The 21,718-nt window shown below is 32.9% G+C and overlaps 2 protein-coding genes across 2 annotated transcripts; both read right to left on the bottom strand.

Moving 5' to 3' along the window:
• Nucleotides 1-8,133: 8,133 nt before the first annotated feature.
• LOC115988290 lies at nt 8,134-16,803 on the bottom strand. Its single transcript, XM_031111838.1, has 2 exons — nt 16,248-16,803; nt 8,134-8,422 (listed from the first exon to the last, which is right to left on the bottom strand). The coding sequence occupies exons 1-2, from the start codon at nt 16,537-16,539 to the stop codon at nt 8,289-8,291; spliced, it is 426 nt and encodes a 141-aa protein (XP_030967698.1). The 5' UTR covers nt 16,540-16,803; the 3' UTR covers nt 8,134-8,288.
• Nucleotides 16,729-21,244, bottom strand: LOC115988274. Its single transcript, XM_031111836.1, has 3 exons — nt 20,641-21,244; nt 20,355-20,436; nt 16,729-16,979 (listed from the first exon to the last, which is right to left on the bottom strand). Exons 1-3 carry the CDS (start codon nt 20,658-20,660, stop codon nt 16,749-16,751), a joined length of 333 nt encoding a protein of 110 aa, XP_030967696.1. The 5' UTR covers nt 20,661-21,244; the 3' UTR covers nt 16,729-16,748.
• Between the last annotated feature and the right edge of the window lie 474 nt (nt 21,245-21,718).

The following is a 21,718-nucleotide window of genomic DNA, read 5'->3' as shown; positions in this document are numbered from 1 at the left end:
GGTTTAGGGTATTTATTTCCTTATTTTTAGGTGCTTTTAATGTTTTTTATATCAAATTTGGTTCCTATTATGTGTAGATATTAATTAGAATTTTTTTTTTAGAATATATTATATTGTTTATCAAGTTTAACTGAGCCTTTAAATATGTCTCCAAGTCTATAAATGCTTTTTTAAAAATTATTCAATCAATAAAGTTAAGACTTTTGTCTCTCTATTTTCTAGTGGATTTCAGATTATCTCTCATTGTGGATTCAAGGAATCTTCGTGAATTCGAGATTCACTATCAGAAACTAACATTTTAGTTTATGTTTCATCAAAAAGAGCATCGTGTGTGGTTTCTTGTCCCTTCCATCCCACATCACTAAACATTAAGTTTTTTTTTTTCCTTGTAAACTTTTTTTTTATAATAGAGGCATAAGAGTAAATTTATACGAACATCATTTTCTATCCTCTTATTTTTCTTCTCAACCAAATAAAAAAGTTTTCCATCCTTCCACTTTTTTAACACCGAACCAAACACACATAAGAGAAATTTTTTCTATCCCCACTTTACCATCCCCACAATTTTCTATCCCCCGACCAATTGCAAAATCTAAATCTAGTAAAAATTATCCTTGTAGTGTAACCCCAAAGAAGTCTCACAGTTCTTAAAGGCCTAACTACTATCAATGATCTTTATTGTGTCAGGAGAACTTACAATAAAATAGCCAACTAAGCCACAAAGTATAAGTGTTTATGAGATGTAGGGGGACAAGGGCTAAGGTTCAAGTTTCCAAAATGGAGTTTTACACACATATACACTTAGATTATGCTAGATACACATATATATACTTAGATTAGGTTAGATTAGAAATTCTATCTTGTATAAAAAAATAAAAAATAAATAAAAAGCCACAAAGGTTTCAAAGAAGCCTTGCCCATTATGTATGAACTTATAAATCATGTCCTGTCAATCTCTCTTTTCTTGAAATTATTTTTTATTTATATTTTTTACATTTATAATATGATATGAACTTATATTATCCACTTCTTTATTATAACTATTTGTTACCGTCAAGGCATCAACTTAAGACACTATTTTTTTACCGTCTACAGTGTAAGGTCTTAGACTATTCCATTGTTACTATATGATAAAGTGTGTAATGCTTATAGCCTATATATAGAGACTAGCACATAAACAAACATAGGTATGGGTATGGGTACAATAAGGCAATACAACAAATTCTAAAAATTAAGATATGACACAAAGAGAAAACTTATATTAATTAATTATTGAATATATTTTTACTTTTAATTTTTATTTTTTATATATTTTCAAGAATTTATTTTTCATATATTGTTAAACATATATCTATTTACGAGCAATAATGGACAATAAAGTAAATTATTGACTATTAAATGATGTTTAGACTACAATTAATTAAATAAAATGATATATAAAAAATAAAAAATAAAAATCTAACCCATCAAAATACTAATGGGACCATCATTTATTAATAACAAAATCTTATAATCTTTAACAATTAAAAAATATTAACCAAATAATCAAAATTAAAAGTTAGTAAAATAATTCCTAAAAAAATATTATTATTTTTTGGCCAAACACATTTGAGACACATAAGCAACTATTTCCAAGGCATGTCCAGTGTCCAATACATGCTCGACACAAACACGTAGTATATTATGCGGTGTCCATACTTCCTCGAGCACAACTAAGGTTAAGTATAGACGGACTCTACACTGCAATTTGGTCACTTGGGTCAATTCATAACAAACCTCTTTCTCTCTCAATATATATACAGTGGCGGAGACAGAATTTAAGTTTGGGGGGAATTAAAAGACACTATTAAAAATGCAATTAATTTGAAAATTCTAATTAGTATTAATAACAACATAAAACAATTTTACTTAGTGAGAAGGGTATAAAGGTAAATGGGTCGAAATAGAAAATCAAAAAAATATGCTATCAATAGTGTCAATGAGTGTTTTGTTACTTTTTATTTTCCAGTGATAGTTTGTAGCTGTTACTGTGGACGTGGAGTGTGTTTTGTTCTTTTCTATTTTAGGTGGGGCAAAGAAGCAAACTTTTGGCATGATACATGTAGAGTGAAGAAACTTTTAGAGGAGTCAGGGGGTCAATTGCCCCCTCGACCCCCCTGGCTCCGCCCTTTTATATTTTTATATATATCCTTTTGCTGAAAAAACAAAGAGCCAGGTGTGCAGAGTTATAAATCTTAGGATGGCCTAGCAGCACCGGCCACGCGTGGTGGGAATCCTTAAAGGTGGGTAAGACGGCCAATCCATGTTGGCCATGTTGATTCCTGTTGGGCTGCGGTGTGTTACCCACTAAGTTTAAAGAGATGACCTTTTTTATTTAAGAAAATGCTAGCTATATAATAGTCTCTTTTTCACCAAAAAATTATATATATAAGAATGTAGAGGCTACCTCCTAGATCTCATTAGGGAGCTTTCTTTTTCCTTTTCACTTTTATAATTTGTAAATCTCCCATTTGGAATTATCCATTTTTGAAATAGCAATTGATAGGCTCTCATGAATCATGATCAAGAGCTTTCTTTATCATTCTTTTTTCCGCACGTCTGCATGTCTGGGTTTGTTATTTTATTGTTGAAAGTAATGGTAAGAATATTAATTTAAATGCATAAGCTTTACGATCTACTTGTCAACTTAGAAACACAAAACAAAATAGTACACAAAAATTTTAGTTACAATGTCATTGTTACAACACCAATCATGTTCATTGCTCAGTCAATTTTTTTTTTTTTTAAATTATAATAAATTTGATATAACTTTGATATTTTTAAAATTAAAATATCTATTGTGCCGACATTTAGAGCATGGTATAAGCAATGTAGAGTTGAACATAAGGTCATTAATGAATAATGATAGCCCATATTGATACCAGCACACAAGTATACCATTGAGAAGTTTTTTGGAAAAATTATACTTTACTATCCTAAATTATACCCTAAATTATACTTTGCACCATCAATTTTCAGAATGCATAGTTAGGTCCCTAAATTATAACCTATATTACACTTTGCACCCTTCCATCAATTTTGACGTTATCTTGGATGGCATCACGTGAAAATCTCAATTGCCCCTCTTCTCAATCCCTTAAAAATAAAATGAGAAATTACATTTTATCATTCTAAACTATACTTTCAATTATAATTTGCACCCTAAACTTTGGTTTTCTATCTAGGATAACGGCAAAATTAACAACATGTACAAATTGTGGCATGGGTTATAGTTTAGGGTACTAACTATGCATTTTAAAATTTTATGATGCAAAGTGTAATTTGGGGTATAATTTAGAGTGATAAAGTGCAATTATCTCAAGCTTTTGCTCTGTCTATGAGAGTTGCAATAGTCTGCCATGATAACATGGATAGGGTTTGTGATGGGACTATCAATCTTCAGGAAAATAAAATTCAAAGAAGGCCTTTGAGAGTTGAGATTTCCATAAAATGTGCCTAACAAGTGGCAGCATTGAGGATCATGCAATTTTGAGAAAGGGTCATTGAATCAAATCAATCATATGTTTGAACTATGATTGATTTTGGGATCTAAAATGGTAAAGCTTGTAGAGTTGTAATTCAATTTGGGATTCAATCTTGAATTTCTCATATTAGTTGACTGCATGGTATATAACCCGTTCCTTGAAATAGTAATATTCGAGAAACTATGCACATTTTTCTTGTTGGGGAAATTATAAATATAGATCTATTCTAGTCACCAAGCCTACTAGGTCACCTTCTTACATTTCAAAAGACCTTTTTTTTTTTATGGGATTCAAAAGACTTATTAATTGGTTCTATTAGTACTTATTTTTTAAAGTCATATTTTCTTTTAAGACTCGACAATATATAATGAGAAGGTCTTAATTAGTAGGTAGATTACTAGCATGAAATGAAAAGCAAAAGCATTGGGGAATACACTTCAAAGAGCTAGAAAATCATTGATCCTCTTTCCTTCTTGATAAGAAGTTTGGCTTTTGCAAAAAAAAAAAAAAAATGTAATATCTACTTATTACCGATAATTTGGTCACTCATTTTAAAGAGTTTCTAGTTCAATATAATTATATAAAATACTAAGAATTATTATATAAATCTAACTTCTCCCTTCGCTAATGGTTATAGGTTTTTAGGCTACAAATTTAGGAATGGATTTTAAGATTGTTAGTGAGAGGTTTTTACAGTACATGGTAAATGGATAAGTACTTACATCTATGCTTATATAATAAATAAAAATATATATATCATATTTTAGACAATCAAACTCAAAATTCACCCACATACATGATTGATATAATAATCATGTAAATTTACACTAATACAATTTATTTTGCATTTAATTTTTTTTTTTTTAAGTATCCCAAAAGAGAGTAGATTATAGTTGTGTAAAAAAAATTAAAAAATCAAGAAAATTTGATATTTTAATAAAATATAATATAAAAAAGATAATCTATTATACGATAATTTCAAAAGAAAATATATAAAATAAAATAATTTTATGCTAAAATAAATATTAAATATAAAAAATTTCCCGAGTTAATGCAAATGCCAAGAATATGAAAATGATGGATAAGAATATTAGGTATTTCCGATGAAAGTAGAGTAGAAGCTACATTTAATTATAAGATAACAAGTAAGAACACTAAAATGTTGTGGCAACAAAGGAGTGAGAACATGAAAGGGGCAACGATTGAAGAAGCTGATAATTAAACAAGTGTCACCAATAGAGATTGCAACAATTGCTTGGAATATGACCATATCATGATTATAGAATAAAACATTTCTTCTTTTTGTTTTTTCTATAAAATTACAAGTAGAAATCGACCTAACTTTCTCTTTCACTTTTTTTTTTTTTTTTTGACACGTCTTTTTATAATACACACAAAAACTATTCAATTATGACAAAATGATGAAGATTCTCCCAGTCCCAGTAGAACTGTCCATTTGAGACATCAATGCGGGGAACATCCTAATCCTCGAGCTCAATTTTTAGGTTGAATCTATTAAAAACTTAAACCAGGTCCTTAATCACATCGTAGTGACTAGTGATGATTACAATAATTTTCAGTTATACCCATTATAGATTTTTCATGGTAAATTTTTAATATAAAAAGAAAATTGGGTTTCATAGATTACTAAACACTCACTCATTAAAGTGAATATTTTTTAATTATTATACTCCAAATTGTTTAAATTGCAAACTTTATACCTTTTCTTTAAGATGTATATTAATATAACTACATTAACATGTTTTTCTCATAAAAAAAAAAATAGATTTCACAAATCACTTAACAACCCCTTCATCAACGTCTAACTATTTTTCACTAGATCTAATTATATTTATATATAAGTGGTTTTTGCTGGATCTACTTATATATAAAGTGTTGCTTTATATTTTTACATCTCTTTTTCGCTGTTAAATGCGATGTTAAATTTGAATAGTTTGCTATTTAAAATTCTCTCTCATTACAAAATAATAATGATAACGCGTTGTTTGATGGTTTTCAACACAAGAAGAGCAAATATTATAACAAAACTGAGCCGAAGTCACCCCTGTCAAAAGTGTCCATTGATGACTTTTTTTTTTTTTTTTTTTTTTTTTTGCTGAATTGTCCATTGATGACTTGAGCACAAAGCTAGATATTACTTTTATGAGTAAATATATCTACACAATCTATTTTATAAAACTTTTATAACTTGTTAAAATAGCATGTTGTGATAAGTGGGAACCATCACTTTTTCATCCACTAATCACAGTGTTCACCTCTAGATGAAATAAATGATTATATCACATAATATATACACAATTTAAAAATTTAAGCGATTCTTATAATATATTTTTCATAATAATTCTAATGCGAAAAAGAAGTGGGTTTCACTTATCGCTAACATTCACTCATAGAAATGTATGTATTTTTTATTATCCTCAATACTAATTTAATTATTAATCCCAACAAACATCTTTTTCATAGAAAATGTGAAGATGAAAAAAAAAAAAAAAATTGGTTTCACTTTCAGCAAAGCAATACTTATATTAAAAGTATATTGAAAACAAAACAATGGTAGAAGACAGCAAGTCATGAGTTGTTTGTCAAAGCCAAATTACGACCCAAGCCACATAGCCATATTAACATTTTAGAATCGAAAAGGCTATAGACACCAAAAATTTTATTAAAAAATTATGCACACTCCCTTTTATTTTTGTCTTGTAAGGTGAATGGCAACTCCAGATGAGTGTATGAAATTCATGGTGCAATTTTCAGTGCTGGTAAACTTGTTCTTCTAGAATAGAAACATTCACAAAAGTTCTGTTTTTTTAACCTTCTAGATACGGTCATATTTATGTTCAAATACAGTAGGACAATTTTTGGGGTCTATTGCATATAAGTTTATAATCTAAGAGCTCTTACTGAGGCTGGTTAAACCGCTCAGGTTTTCTTTATTATTTTCGTACAATGTTGTCCAAATGCTACCGTCTAAAAGTTTAAAACCTTCATCTCTTCTTTTTTGGAAATTCGACGAAATATCATTAAGCTATAAAGGCTGTCACGCACTAAATTCATAGATGACCTTTCATTAATTTTGAGATGTGATAAACAAAGATTAAATTAAAACCTAAAGTTACAGGACTCAATTTCTTTTTCTTTTTCTTTTTTTCATTATAAATTCCCATCTAGAAATACGAGATTTCCTTAGTCTTTCTTATTTTATATATCTAAAGAATTTCTTCATTTCATTTTAAAAAAATAAATATGTAATGTTGATATTGAATAAAGTTTAGGTACAATTTCTTATATATTATATCTTAAATTCTCCAATTAATCCAAAAAAAAAAAATTAAATACTGAGGGATTGTGGTCCCAAAACTCATCAATCATTAATCACTGACAAATGGTTATATATTATATCTTAAATTATCCAATTAATTAAAAGACAAAAATTAAATACAGAGGAGATTGTGGTCCAAAAACTCATCAATCATCAATCACTAGCAAATTGAAATTTTATGCACAAAATATTTACACGCTTCTAGGTGAACTGCATTTATATTTCTAAATTAATTAAACAAGGCAACATTGTCAAAAGCAATGTCGCTCAACTGTTGACACCTCATATTACCGACTGAAATATTCAAGATTTAAATTCTTCACTCTAATTATCAAATAAATAAAATAAAATACAACCTCACGCTGAATTGAACACCATAACATGAGCCACATCCTAATTTTATGCAATCCCTATTAATTTGGAGTCGGCATGCTTAATAATAATGATGTAGGTGGTTGATCAAGCAAAAAGAGAAGATAAGCCGCATGACACCTTTACAACACCATTATACACAAAGTGTTCACTTTAGATTAGACAAAGAAATGCAGAAGCACATGAGAAGCAATATCTTCTTAAGAAATTATATAATATCATATATAAAACTGCGATAGAAAAGTGAGTCCTAGATCCTGGTACTAGATTCCCTTTTAGCTCCTTTATACCATTTTAGCTTCCAATAGAATGGAGGAAAGGGAGCAAAGCAGAGTTTTCGTAACCAATCCACCCCCCTTTCTTTCTTTTTTTCTTCCTCCCTTTTCTTAGTTGGGTGTTAAAAAATACTACTTTTGACCCCTTAATATATTAAGGGAGATTGAATTATTTAAGTCAATTAACCAATTATGCATTCAATATGGCCATAAATAAATTTTCACGCGTATCAGTATATCACCATAGGAGAAACGATAACAAATAACAACAAAACAAGAACACAATATATAGTGACAAAGTCAAAAACCAATAAAGTATCTCCAAAGGAAAATCGTTATGGGGATACCCTCACCCCACGAAGGAATTGACTAATACAATTGAAGTAACAATCTGAGATAAACCCTTATCCCTAGACTCTACTCGGTAGATGACTTATTGACCTAACCCCAAAATCTTCCCCAGCACCTATGGAATCTTCTATTTTAAATATCCTTCACTATCAGTTTGACTCACCTACTCCAAAGACTAACTTGAAGATTTCAAATCCACAAGCTATTGGGAATAGGCCTTTGTGGCTTCAACCTTCTTGATTATCAAATAGCAACACCAGATTAAGATTGATCTTTTGAACTCAGGTGTTAGTGAAAACTAGGTTTAGGTTTTCTTTATTTGATATGCACAGCAAATCTCTATAAACATTTGAACAAGGCATCCTTAATAATCCCTTTTATATGTTTGCACGTAACGCACGACTTTCAAGTCAATAGCCAACTTGTTTAATACATGTCAGATTCAAGATTACCGTATCCCAACCGGGGAGCCATTGTGAAGGAAGTGTTGAGAACCTTGTTTCGATGGAGTGAGCATAAATTGTGTTCAGTTTTAGTTGGAGAAATCCAAGACAATGTAACTGCCAAATGAGTTCATAATTCATTATTTAAGTTCATGATCATGCGTACAAGAATTAACTCTAAAGAAAGAAAATATGTCATTTTGATTGTTGTTCGACTGAGGTTCAATCAATCAAAAATTATAGAGTTAGATTTGTTGACATATTTTAAATGAAGCCATGGGTTTTTTTTTTTAACCCTATTTAAGTCTTCTATATAAAGGAATATTATGTTCAACTTCCTTTAGGTTGGAAAAGCAGAAAACTCTAAGCGATTTAGTGAAAAAATCTTAGTCTCCATCATGTGTACCCATGAATTTAAAAGGGGATTTTCTTTTCAGGTTGTTTCTTGTTGGAGAGATCAAATATTGAAGCCACAAAGCCATCATTCCAACATTGCTGTGGAGTAAATCTTCAAGAGGTTCTTGGAGTCAATTGAAGGTTCTGATTGTGAAGTACGGGTGCGCTATCCATGAAGGTGTCCATATAAGGAAGAGTTCAAAAGTTATAGAGCTATTAATTATTATAACTTAATTGTTAGATCAACATAATAGGTAAATTAACCTAATATTTTGCTGAATAACATATATGAGGTCTAAATTTACTTTTCAAATCAAACGGCAATTGAAGTCTTCATTTTCTTCTTCTTTTGAGTTGCATCTTAGACACTTAATACTGAACTTATAATAACTCATTACAGACACGATCAAGACCTCCCTTAAAAGTTACAATGGCTTTTGAATGGAGTTGTGGTGTGACTTTGTGTTAGAATCCCTTTCCCTCTCCCTTGTATATGTGTGTGTGTGTGTGTGTGTTTGTTTCTCAAAAAAAAAAAAAAAACCTACAAGGTTTATATGATAATACACTCTTATCTAACATTAAAATTTAGGTTGTCATAGTAGATGCCTTGAATTTCAAGATTACTACCCTTAACTTCCAACATTTTCACAAAGAAGTATTTTTATATCCCACCTCAAAGAAAAGCTTTAAAAAATAACCAAATAGTTTTGTAAAAGGATCTTTTCCATTTCATTTATTTTATAGTTAAGATTTTTTTTTTTTTTTTTTGTAATTAACAATGTATCACGTCATTTAAATTTTTAAATAGCATGCCAATGGATGCACCTTTAAATTTATAATATTTAATATGGTAAAGTTCATTTTCTCTCTTGACCTCCAATTGTATAGCGGTATAGCCCATAGGCCAAATGGGCCCCTAACTTGACAACAAATTTTTCGGGTAGAGAGAGGGAGAGAGAGAGCATTTGACATCAAGACAAAAATAATTGCTTTTTAAGTTTCAAAAGAGATGGGCTCTAATTAGTTCAATGTAAAAATCCATTGTCATTAATTAAGAAACCTAGGTTCTAATCTCACCTAAAAAAAAATTATATAAAGGTTACAATTATCATAGAAAGAATGCCCTAATAAATTCAAACATATCATACCTATCAAAAAAAGAAAACGGAGGAAATTTTCATATAATACAAAAATAGCCTAAACTTTGGAGATAATGAAAAATATAAAACAAGAGCAAAATTGTAAAGAGAAGGATTCTAGAAGGACTTCTCCAATTTTGATCATTTTCTAATCACATTGCCTGAGTTTTCAATTGTTAGTTTAACCTCCTATGCTATAGGTTTGATTTAATCGCACCTTTTTATCCATCTCTTTATCAAATTGGTAATGAAAGTGTCACATCATGATATTCATGTCATTCATATGGCTTACTAGTCGATGGGCACATGACACATTGTACAACACACACTTCTACCATTATCTTTATAATAATTTTATATCTAAAGTAATATTAAAAAAAAAAAGCATAAAATAGTAAAATACAGTAGAAAAAAAATCTCTAAATTATTCTAGACATATAAAACAGTATTTTCTTTTTCTTTCTCAAGTCAAGGGTCATGTATTCATTTGTTTACGACTCAAAACGGTATGATGGATGAAAGAAGTGTGATTAAACTAATTATTAAACATAGGTGGTGTGACTAAAATAATTCAAAATTGAAGTGATACAATTAGGTAAAGGTCAAAGTTCTAGAAACAGAGATATGTCATAGTAACAAGTACCCTTAGAGCAAATTGTTAATAGATCATTTTACTAAACCATTTTTATGAGAAATATAAAAAACTGTCAAAAAAATTAATTGCTTTTCTCTTTTTCCATAAAAAATTTCTAAAGATATTTTTTAAACCAATGCCCTTAAAAGTATCCATTAACATTTCTCTTCATACATTTACCCTAAAAAGAAAAGGAAGAACTATGCTCTAAAGTTTGTTCATTTCTTTCCCCATGTAGCCATGCCTCCTCAAGAACCATGTATGGTACAAGTCAATTACAATTACAGGTAAGGGAGTTATTGCGCCAATTCACTGGCAAAGTTAGTATTTCTTAAATCATCTAGGCCTACAGATGTATTCTAATCTGCCGGATGGTCTAAAGGAGCCTCAATTCCAAGATGTCATTTGGATTCAATGATTAATAATGCCCACTTCTGTATCTGTGTAACTAATGGCCTTTGGCCCATTCTTATTTTTGATAATTCAATAGTTCAAGAAGGGAGGATTTGAGGTTTTGAATGTATTGTTGAAAAAACTAAAAGCAAGTTTGGTACACTAAATGAAGATTGCAACAGGAATAATAATCTTTATTACTGGAATAAAATGTGTTGTAAAAGAATAACTAAACTCATTTTTAAGTGAGTTGTAACATTAGAATAAAATTTAAGATATATTTTAGAAAATATCTTACTTATACAATTATATTTCCTAAAAAAAAAATATTTTTTTTAAATTTGAGAAAGTGATGAATTATTTTTTGATGATTTTTTATTTTCATAATTGTTATGTGTATATAAAAAGTTTATTTATTTGAAAATATATCAATTTTAGAAATTATTACGCCTACTAAAGAATAGCTATTCCAACCCTTTTAGAGAGGAATAATTATTCTTCATTTTGAAGAATATTTATTCATAAGAAATAGCTATTCCCAGTAATAAAAACATAATCAAATTGCTGAATAACTAAATTATACAAATAATTATTACATTACAATCTACCAAACATATCCTAAGAAGTGTCAACCAATTTAGTAATAATACTGTTGATTTTAGCCCGATCTTTCAAGCATGGGAAAAGGAGGGGAGATGAGATGTTAAAAATAAGTTGCATTTGATTGACTACAAGTACATGAATTGACTCAGAGCATCATTATTGGTGGAGGCATATAGCTATAATCCTATTTTTGCCTCCTCAAACTACAAAATATTGTGCACATTGTTGGTATAATAGCCAAAATAATTTGACTACATGCTACAGCAAATAGGTACTAAGAGCACTCACAACAATGGTGCTAAAAAACCATATTGGTATATTTTAGCTCATCACACACAAAAAACTTGCTCCAGCAGTGGAGCTATACTTATTTTTTTTAGATAACTTACTACAGTGCACATATATAAATAGATGTGCACTGTACCTTAGAGCTAAAAAAAATTAATTTTTTATTCCTGCCCCCATTAAAATATTACCTCTCTCTCTCTCTCTCTCAACTCTCTCTCAACTTCCTCACACCGCTACCAGCCCAACCCTACGCTGCCGACCCACGCCGCAGACCCAGCCGCCGATCCACGCCGCCAACCCATCTTGCCCTTACTTTTTTTTCTTCTTTTTTTTTTTTGCTGTGGGGTGTGGTGTGGTGGTGGTGGTTGTGGTTGTGTGGGTAAATCGACATCGGTGGGTGGCTGGGTTCGTCGACATCAGTGCTTGCTTGGAGTGCTTGCTCGCCGATCAGTGCTACTTCACCAGACCCACGCCGGCATCAGTGCTGCTTCACCAAACCCACGCCGCATCGGAGTGCTTGCTCGCCGATCAGGTGGGTTTCTGGTGATTTTTTATTTTGTTTGGTCTGGGTTAAGGGAAAAAATTGGAGATTTGGGTTTTTTTTTTTTTTGCCTGCTGTGAACTGGTGGTGGTGGTGGTGGTGGTGGTGATTATGGGTGTGGCTGATGGTAGAGGTGGTTGTGGCCGGTGCTGTTAATGTTTTTTTTGGTAGTGAAATATATTATTTTATTGTAGTGGTTATATTATTTTATTGTGATGTTTATATTATTTTATTGTATTGAAAGCTAAAATAGATCCACTGCTGCAGCATGTGTGCAGGTAAAATAGATAAAATAATTGTTTACTGTAGCTCAAAGGTATATTGAAATAATAATAATATTTTATTTGCCCCTTCAATTAAATAAAGTTTCTTTGTTTTTTTCTAGCGAAAATGGGAATTTAACCATAATTTTCCAACTATATAGTTAGTAGTTTCGTTTCCCAAACTATATTATTTACTAGCATCTTGAATCTAAAAGACTCGATTTTGGCCTATAAATCGAGTCTCAAATACTTGATTTCCATGGTCTGATGTGGCATTTTTTTCCTACCTGGAAATCGAGTCTCTAAGGCTCGATTTATAAATCAAAAAAATTAAAAAAAAAAAAAAAATTCGTACAAGCCAAAATACACAAAAAAAAATTTAAGAAATCCAGAAACACAACAATCAAATCAGAGAGAGAAAAGAATCTAGAGACTCAAATCAGATAGGAGAGGCGACCTAAGTCGCGCGCTGCCTAGGCTGGTCCCGCGTGGCCCAGGTTGCGCACTGCCTAGCCTGGATCGCGCATGGTGCGCGACCTGGGTTCTTCTCTGATGTTCTGGATTCTTCTCTCTTTTTGTTTCTGGTCTTTTTTTTTTTTTTTCTCTCTAGGTTCTTCTCTGATATGTTCTGGGTTCTTCTCTCTTTCTGTTTCTGATTTTTTTTTTCTCTGGGTTCTTCTCTGATGTTTATAAGGGTTATAAATCAAGTCTCTGAGACTTGATTTATAGGCCAAAATCGAGTCTTATAGAATCGAGATACTAGTAAATAATATAGTTTGGGAACCGGAACTACTAACTATATAATTGGAAAATTATGGTTAAATTCTCATTTTGGCCTTTTTTTCTCTTTCTTTTTTCTTTCATATTTCCTTCGGTTCAGTCTTCAACCTCCCCCTTTGTTTTTTCCTTTCTTCCTCAAGCCGACCCAAGTTTTCCGTTGAAGCTCACCTTCTCCCTTTTATTTTTTCCCTCTCTTCCTCCATTCTCGCCAACCCATCTTCCCTGCCACTCGCCGCCAACCCATCAGATTTGCCCAGTGCAAACCCATAAGATTTCCCCAGTCGCCGACCCATCAAAGCTTTGTGCTTAGTCAAGGCGGACATCAAAATGGCACTGTGATCGGCAATGGTAAGATTTCTGGGTTCATGGGTTTTGGATTGCTAGGTTTTTGGGTTTCCGATATGTGTTTTTTTTTTTTTTTTTTTTTTTTTTTGCTAGTTTTTTTGGTTCTTCTTCGCATGGGAGTGGGGAAGCTTGTGAGGGAACAAGCTATGGTGGGTTATGGCTTATCAAATTGCGAAAATGTTTAGGGAGAGAGTTGAGAAGACGATGATAGCTAGCTCTAGGGTGAATATGAGACGCAGGTTCAGGTGGTTTTTTTTTTTTTTTTAATGTTGCCGTGGGTTTTATTTTTGTGGTTTCGGGTTGATTTTCTTAGGTAGTTGTGGGCTGATTTTGGTGGTTGTGGTGGCGAATGGAGTAGGCTGTGGATAGTGGTGGTGGTGGTGGGCTGTGTGAAGTGGTGATTGACCGGGGTGGTGGTGGGCTGTATGTTTTGTAATTATTTATATTGTTGTAGTTTTTAATGTTGTTTTTAATGTTATTTTAATGTGTAGTATATGTTATTGTAGTGGATATATTATGTTATTGTGTTATTTATATTATTTTATTATGATGAGAGCTAAAATAAGACCACTAATGTTGGGTGTTTTGTAAAACAAAGAGATAAAATAGATAAAGTAGCTTTTGTGGAGCAAAATTGATAAATTTATGACTTCACCAATGTAGATGCTCTTAGTAAGTTAATAAATCTGATTTTTTTTTTTTTTTTAATGAACAGAGAAGTAGAACAGACACCGCATTGTTTGTTATTGTTGTAGTACAAATGCCACACATAAAATACGTATAAATTATTGTCAAGTGACTTGTGTCTCAATGAGATCACGCAATATCCCCCATGGAGAGAAATTAGATTTGAATACGCCTCCACCACTTGTAATTAAAAAAAAAATGCATAAATCATTGTAAAACTCTCTCCTCTCTCAGGAGAATTAATCCTTATCCAGACCAACTTTGACCGCATCCAAAAAAATGGCAGATTTTGGAGAAATTTCAGGACTTTCATCTGCTTTCTAATCATTCGCAAAATATATTCTCATATCAAAAAAATTTGGATCAGTAAAAGATTGTTGGCAAAAGTTGCCAACATTCAGCAAGAATGGTTAGCAATGATGGCTAGAAAACGTTGGCACCAAACAACACACAACAATTTTACATATGTGATATGCCGATCAAAAATAATAATTAGAGGGAAAAAAATCATTTCACGGTTACAGCATCTTAACCCCGCTTTTAATTTTTCTTAGTTCTTTTCTTGAAAGATACACGATTCAACAAACGCTTGAAAGGAAATAAAACAGTTCGATGAGATGTCTTTTTCAGTCTTTGATTTCCCTGCATTAAGTATGGTTCATGAGTAAATCATTGGTATGGCTAAATTTGCAGCCCCCCAAACCCCCCACCCCACCCCCCCCCCCCCCCCCCCCCAACAAAAAAAAAAAAAAAAAAAAAAAAAGGGGGGGGGGGGGGGGGGGGGGGGGAGTGGTCCAGTTTGGTTCAAACCAAGTTTCTTTCCAAACTCCTCAGATATCTTTTAATCAGATTTGAATTTTAAAAGTCTAACTATTGGATTTCATGTTTTTTATGTTCTTAATACACGTATCAAATTTTGTCCAGATCAAATGTTATTTACTATTCGATCAATAAACTTATTTTTAATATATAATTTTATATTATAAAAACTTGAATTTTAAACATTTGACTGATGACATAGTTATTGATATTTGATCTTCTTGAAAATTTTCAAGCATGGAAGATATAATAAGAACATATAATCCAACGGTTAGATTTTCAAAAATTCACATCCAATAAAAATATATCAGCAGAGTTTGAAGAATTTCTCTCCAAACTAATTTGTAGATAAACATTTTCCAGTTCACACAAAGAGAGAGAGGGCTAGACTGAGCATAACCATGACAGACTACAAAACTCGGAGCAAACAATTTTTAAAAGACCTAAAATCCTATAGAAACAAGACCAGGACAGCTGACAATAAAATCACAATTTCATGCCCCCAAAAAAAAAAAACTGGAAGCTGTGCATACAGGTCTATCATTCAGAAGAAACTGGATCTACCTATGACTCAAAAAGCCTAATCTAAGCTTCAGAAATTTTGATTGTAAGTGCAGCAATGATGGCCTATCTTCAATAAAATTCTTTCAAATGTTACAAAAAAATTCACAGTTGTCACAATATACAAGAAATTTATACAAAAGAAAACCAAATGAAACATCAAAGAAGGATTAGGACAGCCTACATGAAACCGGCTCACAATATCATCAGAGTCAAAAGCTATTCTAGCAGATTAGTAAATCTCCCAAAAACTAGATGCATGTGTAACTAAAACAACCTACATTTAAGCTTCAAAAGTTTTGTTTGGTATGTTTAAATATGTTTTGTGACTAAAACTAGGATGATCAGGATGTACTAAATCTAAGAACAGCTATGCTTAAATATGTTTGGAATACACAAAATTTTCACAAAATTATCACAATGCAAAACTAAGTATAAATATGGATGGTATGAAACCAATACAGTAATACTAAACACTAATTAGAGGTGTTACCTGATATAGATTGACTGCAAGTTGGATTATGAACCCTAGTATCAGCTTCTCCGTCCCTTTGCTCCATTGTGAGCTCTGTTGACTCATGATTTGCAACAGAAAAATCATCTATAATAGTCATCTCAATATGAGACTCTGGAGTTGGAAGGCAATCAGCAAGTATAGCTGCATCATTGCCAGCATCCCTAAATTGTTCTCTCTTTGAAAAATGCTCTGGTAAAGGCAGATCATTCAAGGCCAAACATGTATTTTGTTCATTTGTAATATCTACCTCCATTGAAACTCCAACCATTGCAATACCTAGTACTTCATCAGAACTTTTCGTACTCTCAGATTCTTCATTTGGAGAAGCAGGAAGACCAATATCCTCAGACAGTGTCAAAAGTTCTCTTTTAGCATCAGCATCACAAGCAACATCTAACTCCGAGTCCCGAGTCGATGCCTGAAAAATTATGTTTTCATTTGGCAAATCATGCTTTTCTGCTACATTGAAGGCAAGAATCAGAGACCCATTTGGATCTCCTTTTCTACTTTGGAGGTGGTTGTAGGAGTTATAATTTCCTCACAGTTGGTCAAAGCTCTTGCAGTATCATTTGGTGAGTATAAGTTCTGAGAATTTTCACAGCCAGAGACTTGATGTATCAATGGAGTATCAAAGACAAAAGTTTGATCTGATTTTGGAAGATCAACACTATCACACTGTTCAGGCAGTCCAGTAGCTGCAGCAGGTACCTAAACAATTTCAGCAGCAGAAAAAGAGATTTTTCCATTATCTGGAGGTTGGAGCATAGCCCCAGTTTGAGATATCAAATCCTTGACTTGAAAACCATGTGATGTCATGCTGCCAATAACCGAAGCAAAATCAATGGTTTTCACGGTTTTTGATACTTTACTGGAGGCAGAAAAGGACTTCACCATGTCCTCTAATAGCAAATCACCTTCACCACTAGAGATGGGATCCCATTTAAACCAGGTTTTTGTTGGCATCTAATTGGGCGCCTGATGGTATTGCTTCCACTCTGTTGCACCCTTGTAAAATTGTTTTTTCCTCAAAGCATTGGCTATAAGAGCCCTGCAAATAGTGAGCAAAAGATTTTCCAACATATATAAACATCAGTTTAGCGTCTCTAACTGTGAGGTTTCAAAAAGTGTGCATATTGTTAGGAACCCAGTGGTTCCTAATGGGGATAGATAGGAATTATAGAGAAATTAATGGGAATTGTAGAGAAATTGACTTAATTCGAGGTAATCACCCTCTATAGAGAAATATTAAGAGAGAGAGAAAATGCACTAAGCAATGAGTTGGTTTATTCTTCATTGATATTTAATGTTTAATTACAATTATGTGTTTATAGGAGATTAATTCTAATCTCATTGGCCCACATGACTCAAGATAATTGACTAGTTAATTCAACATGTGCTCTATGAATTAAACCATGTGTTCAATGAGCTACATGTGCTCAAATCCTAACTAACTCATCATAATCTCAACTACCTAACTAAAGGGATTACAACAATTATTTCGTATTTCTAACATTTCTCTCCCCTTGAAAACACCTTGCCCACAAGGTGTTGTTGTGAAATGACACCTTCATGAGGGAAAACCGGCCACTAACCCAATACTCCAAAGCATCTTGAACATTAAACACACCAACTACTTCCAAGCACCATGTTACAACCCGTAACTTGAGCAAGTAAATCCCATCAATAACTAGATCAACAAAGGAGCGCCAAGAAATCTTTATGTCATAGCCTTTCTTTCTATCAAATTCCAAGTCACAGACCAAAAACTTCCAAACAAATGACCACCCATGCAACTCACATGGGTAAGGAGACAAATCACGTGGGTAAGGAGACGATTGTCCACAAAATGCAAATAATGCGGTAAATGGATCCAACTGATCACATTCCCATGAAGCTAATTAGAGAGAGTTTCTCGAGAGCAATTTCTATATCTTCACAACCTTTAAGATCCCAACTCACACCAAGTCCTTATAAAAATTATGATTAGTTAGATTATGGAACCCATCATTTATCCCACCACAGCCACCAAGAAAAGAATCATCTAGTTCAAATCCAATTGCATTGCCACCAACGTTAGTGGCTGTTAATTTCATGCCTTCATTCTTGATTACATGAGCAGCCCCATCTGTTGAAGTATGAGTTTGGCCACAATCAAACACCATTGGATCACTCATATCCATGCCAACAGCAACAACTTCATGCACTGTAGATTCTTGCATCATCATCAACTTCTTTGTTAGTTCTTTGGACTGAACTTCAAGGGCAGCATGAACATGAATATCATCATCCACTTTGACACAAAAATCAACGTCCCGACTTCAACTACAACAGTAGATTCTTGGAACTTTATTTCTTCTTCAAGTTCCATTGAATCAAGAGATTGTAACTCCTCTTCCATCATGTTCTCAAAATCCTCTTGCAATCTTGAGAGCTCCTCTTTAATGGCCTTTTTAGATTTAGCCAAGGCCTTGATCTTTTCTGAAATATCCTTGACATCCTCTGAAACTTTGTTCACCATCTACCGTATTTCTTTCCAAAGTTTTCTTCAGTTACATTCGCTCATCTTAAGATTGTTGGCTCTAATACTAGTTGTTAGAAACCCGGTGGTTCCTAATGAGAATGGATAGGAATTATTGGAGAATTGATGGGAATTGAAGAGAAATTGACTTAATTCGAGAGTCACCCTCCATAGAGAAATATTAAGAGAGAGAGAGAAAATGCACTAAGCAATGAGTTGGTTTATTTTTCATTGATATCTAATGTTAAATTACAATTATGTAATTATAGGAGACTAGCTCTAATCTCATTGGCCCACATGGCTTAAGGTAATTGGCTAGCTAATTAAACATATGTTGTATGAATTAAGCCATATGTTAAATGAGCTACATGTACTCAAATCCTAACTAAGTCATCCTAATCTCAAACAACTAGATAACTACCTAACTAAAAGGGTTGCAACAATTATTTCATATTCCTAACACATACCTACACTTTTTGGCCACATATCTACAATTTTTCGAAATAGCTGCTTTAGCCCGTTCCATAGAGAGCCCAAGCAATGACAAAAAATTTGCAACATCATATGGCCCTCTTAGTTCATTTACCGAAGGGGCAGCACTTGAGAAAATGAGATTTTTTTCTCAGTCCAATCCACCAGCAACTGATTAAAATAAATATTAGTAGTCCTAGTTTAATTAATTGGCAGATCCATCAATAACTTAGATACAACAATAACTCAACACAATGTTTATTAACACATTTAGATCATAGAAATTCACCCACAAGACTTAGCACCTATAAAATATGAAGAATTCCCTAACATGATTAATTTACAGAGCATTGACTTCTGAGACTATTGCAATATTTGCTACAAAAATTAAAAGTCTATCAAAATCCAGACATGTCTCAACCACATATAACAGGCAAGATAAAGCCTCAAGCTACTACATCTGGCCTGTGGTTCAAAATCCTACCTCTCTGCTTAGTGCTTACTATAAGCTTGGCACAAAATGCAACATGACAAATTGGAAGTGGGAAATCTATTCCAACTTCCAAGTAACCTTGATTATTGACCAAACCTTAATCCTCAAGTTTCTAGATACGGCCCTATCAATATTTCAAGAGCAAGTTTTAGTTTTTCTTGTTTCCCTGGTTCCATCTTAGCTGCTTGTTCTGGGCTATATGAGCTATACTGTATATCTCTTTAATTTTTCTTTGGCAATGAAATCATCTTATTCATCCAAAAAAGAAAATTGATCTGATAGACCAAAATGTGGCCAAGTGAAATTCAGCTTTTGTGAGGAGACTTTATGCACCTCAGATCAGGTGGCTACTAAAATTCTTATTTCATAGTTTAACCATTTCTTTTCTTTTCTTTTATGATAAGTTCTTAGTCTACCTATTTCTAAGATTGGAACTCCCGATTGATTAATTTGCACCACACTCGAAGTGAAGAAAGCATATTGAATGGAGCAGGTAACAGTATTTGATTGAAATCTTTTTACGTATCAAAAAAACAGATGAGATATGCAAAATATACCATCAAATTATCTAAAGAGAAATTTAAAATTTTGCAATTCTGACCTTAGCATTGGTTATCATTTGCCTTCCTTGTTTGGACATTGGCGATAAGATCTGAATACATAATCTCAAAATAAACTCCACGCTGCAAATCGAAAAGCCACATATATCCATCAACATTCCAAAAATTTCTTATCAACAGAGCCAATAAAACGAAAACCATTGATGAAACAAACCTCTCTGAGAAATCAATTGCAATTATGTCTATCTACGTCGTTCATCAACAATATCAATGTTAAAACCTCAAAAAAATTTGTTTTTTCAAACAAAAATATACGAAACCACGAACCTCGGATTTGTTACAGGCATCGTCGAACGCGCTCTGGTCCAAAGGCTTGACGGCGACCAAGTCGTAGGTTTTCAAGATAGGGTTGCCAGAGTTGAGTGCGAGAGCTTGGGACTGGTTTTCGACGCAGACAGTGAGGCGCGTGGAACATTGAGGAGGTCACGGTGGAGATTGACGGAGGAGGAGAGAGAGAGAGAGAGAGAGAGAGAGAGAGAGAGAGGAGGGAGATGGAACGGTCGTGATCGGACATCACGCCTTTGATCGTACGGTTGTAGGCGATGCCGATGTAGCCTAGTTTCACTGGCGTCTTATCGGAAGGTGAGGATTCAAGATATGCGATGTTCAGGTCGAAGAAACCCATGGCTACGGAAAGGCCACAGAGATGGAAAGGGGTTTAGGGGTTTATGAGTTATTTTTGTGACAGAATTTTATTATCATTTATTTTTGAATTACGAAATAATCAATGAAAAAAAGCACAATTCATTTTGAGTACAAGGAAGTCTACAGGTAGGAATTCCTCAGGGTGAATTACGGCTTTTCACCGGGTGGATCGAAGCAATTGCAGCAAAGAATTGATCTGAAACAAAGCACTCCGTCTGTGGGCATTGTAGAATTGGTAACTTATAAATCCTTTTTCAATCTATGGGACACCAATTGGTTTTGTTGAAGAAGTACCAGTCATTGCAGTCAAGCTTGATGCAAGCTGCAAGTCGTTTAATGTTACTGCTGTGCTACATGTAGTTTTACTGTTATTGTTGTTTAGTCATCACGTGCTGATCATGTGATATTTGAGTTAGTTATTAGTGGACCGGTTTGTTAAGTTTGTTAAGTCAATTAGTTATTTGGTTTTCTGAGTAAGTGACTTAATGTATATAAGCTAATCAGGTTTTCAATAATATTCAAGCAGAGCATTTCATTCATTCTGTTTTTCTCTCTTCTAAAATTCAATATGGTATCAGAGTGAGTTGGCTCAGTGTATTCCATCGATTCCTAACTCATCCTCCATTGTTGAGTTTTCTTGAAACTTCCTTTTCACTCTGTAATTCCTTTTTCTTTCGTTGATTCCTCTTGCAAAGACTCT

The sequence above is a fragment of the Quercus lobata genome, chromosome 1, assembly GCF_001633185.2.
Source record: "Quercus lobata isolate SW786 chromosome 1, ValleyOak3.0 Primary Assembly, whole genome shotgun sequence".
Lineage (NCBI taxonomy): Eukaryota > Viridiplantae > Streptophyta > Magnoliopsida > Fagales > Fagaceae > Quercus > Quercus lobata.
The sequence above is the reverse complement of the archived record's forward strand: the minus strand, read 5'-3'. Positions and strand labels throughout refer to the sequence as shown.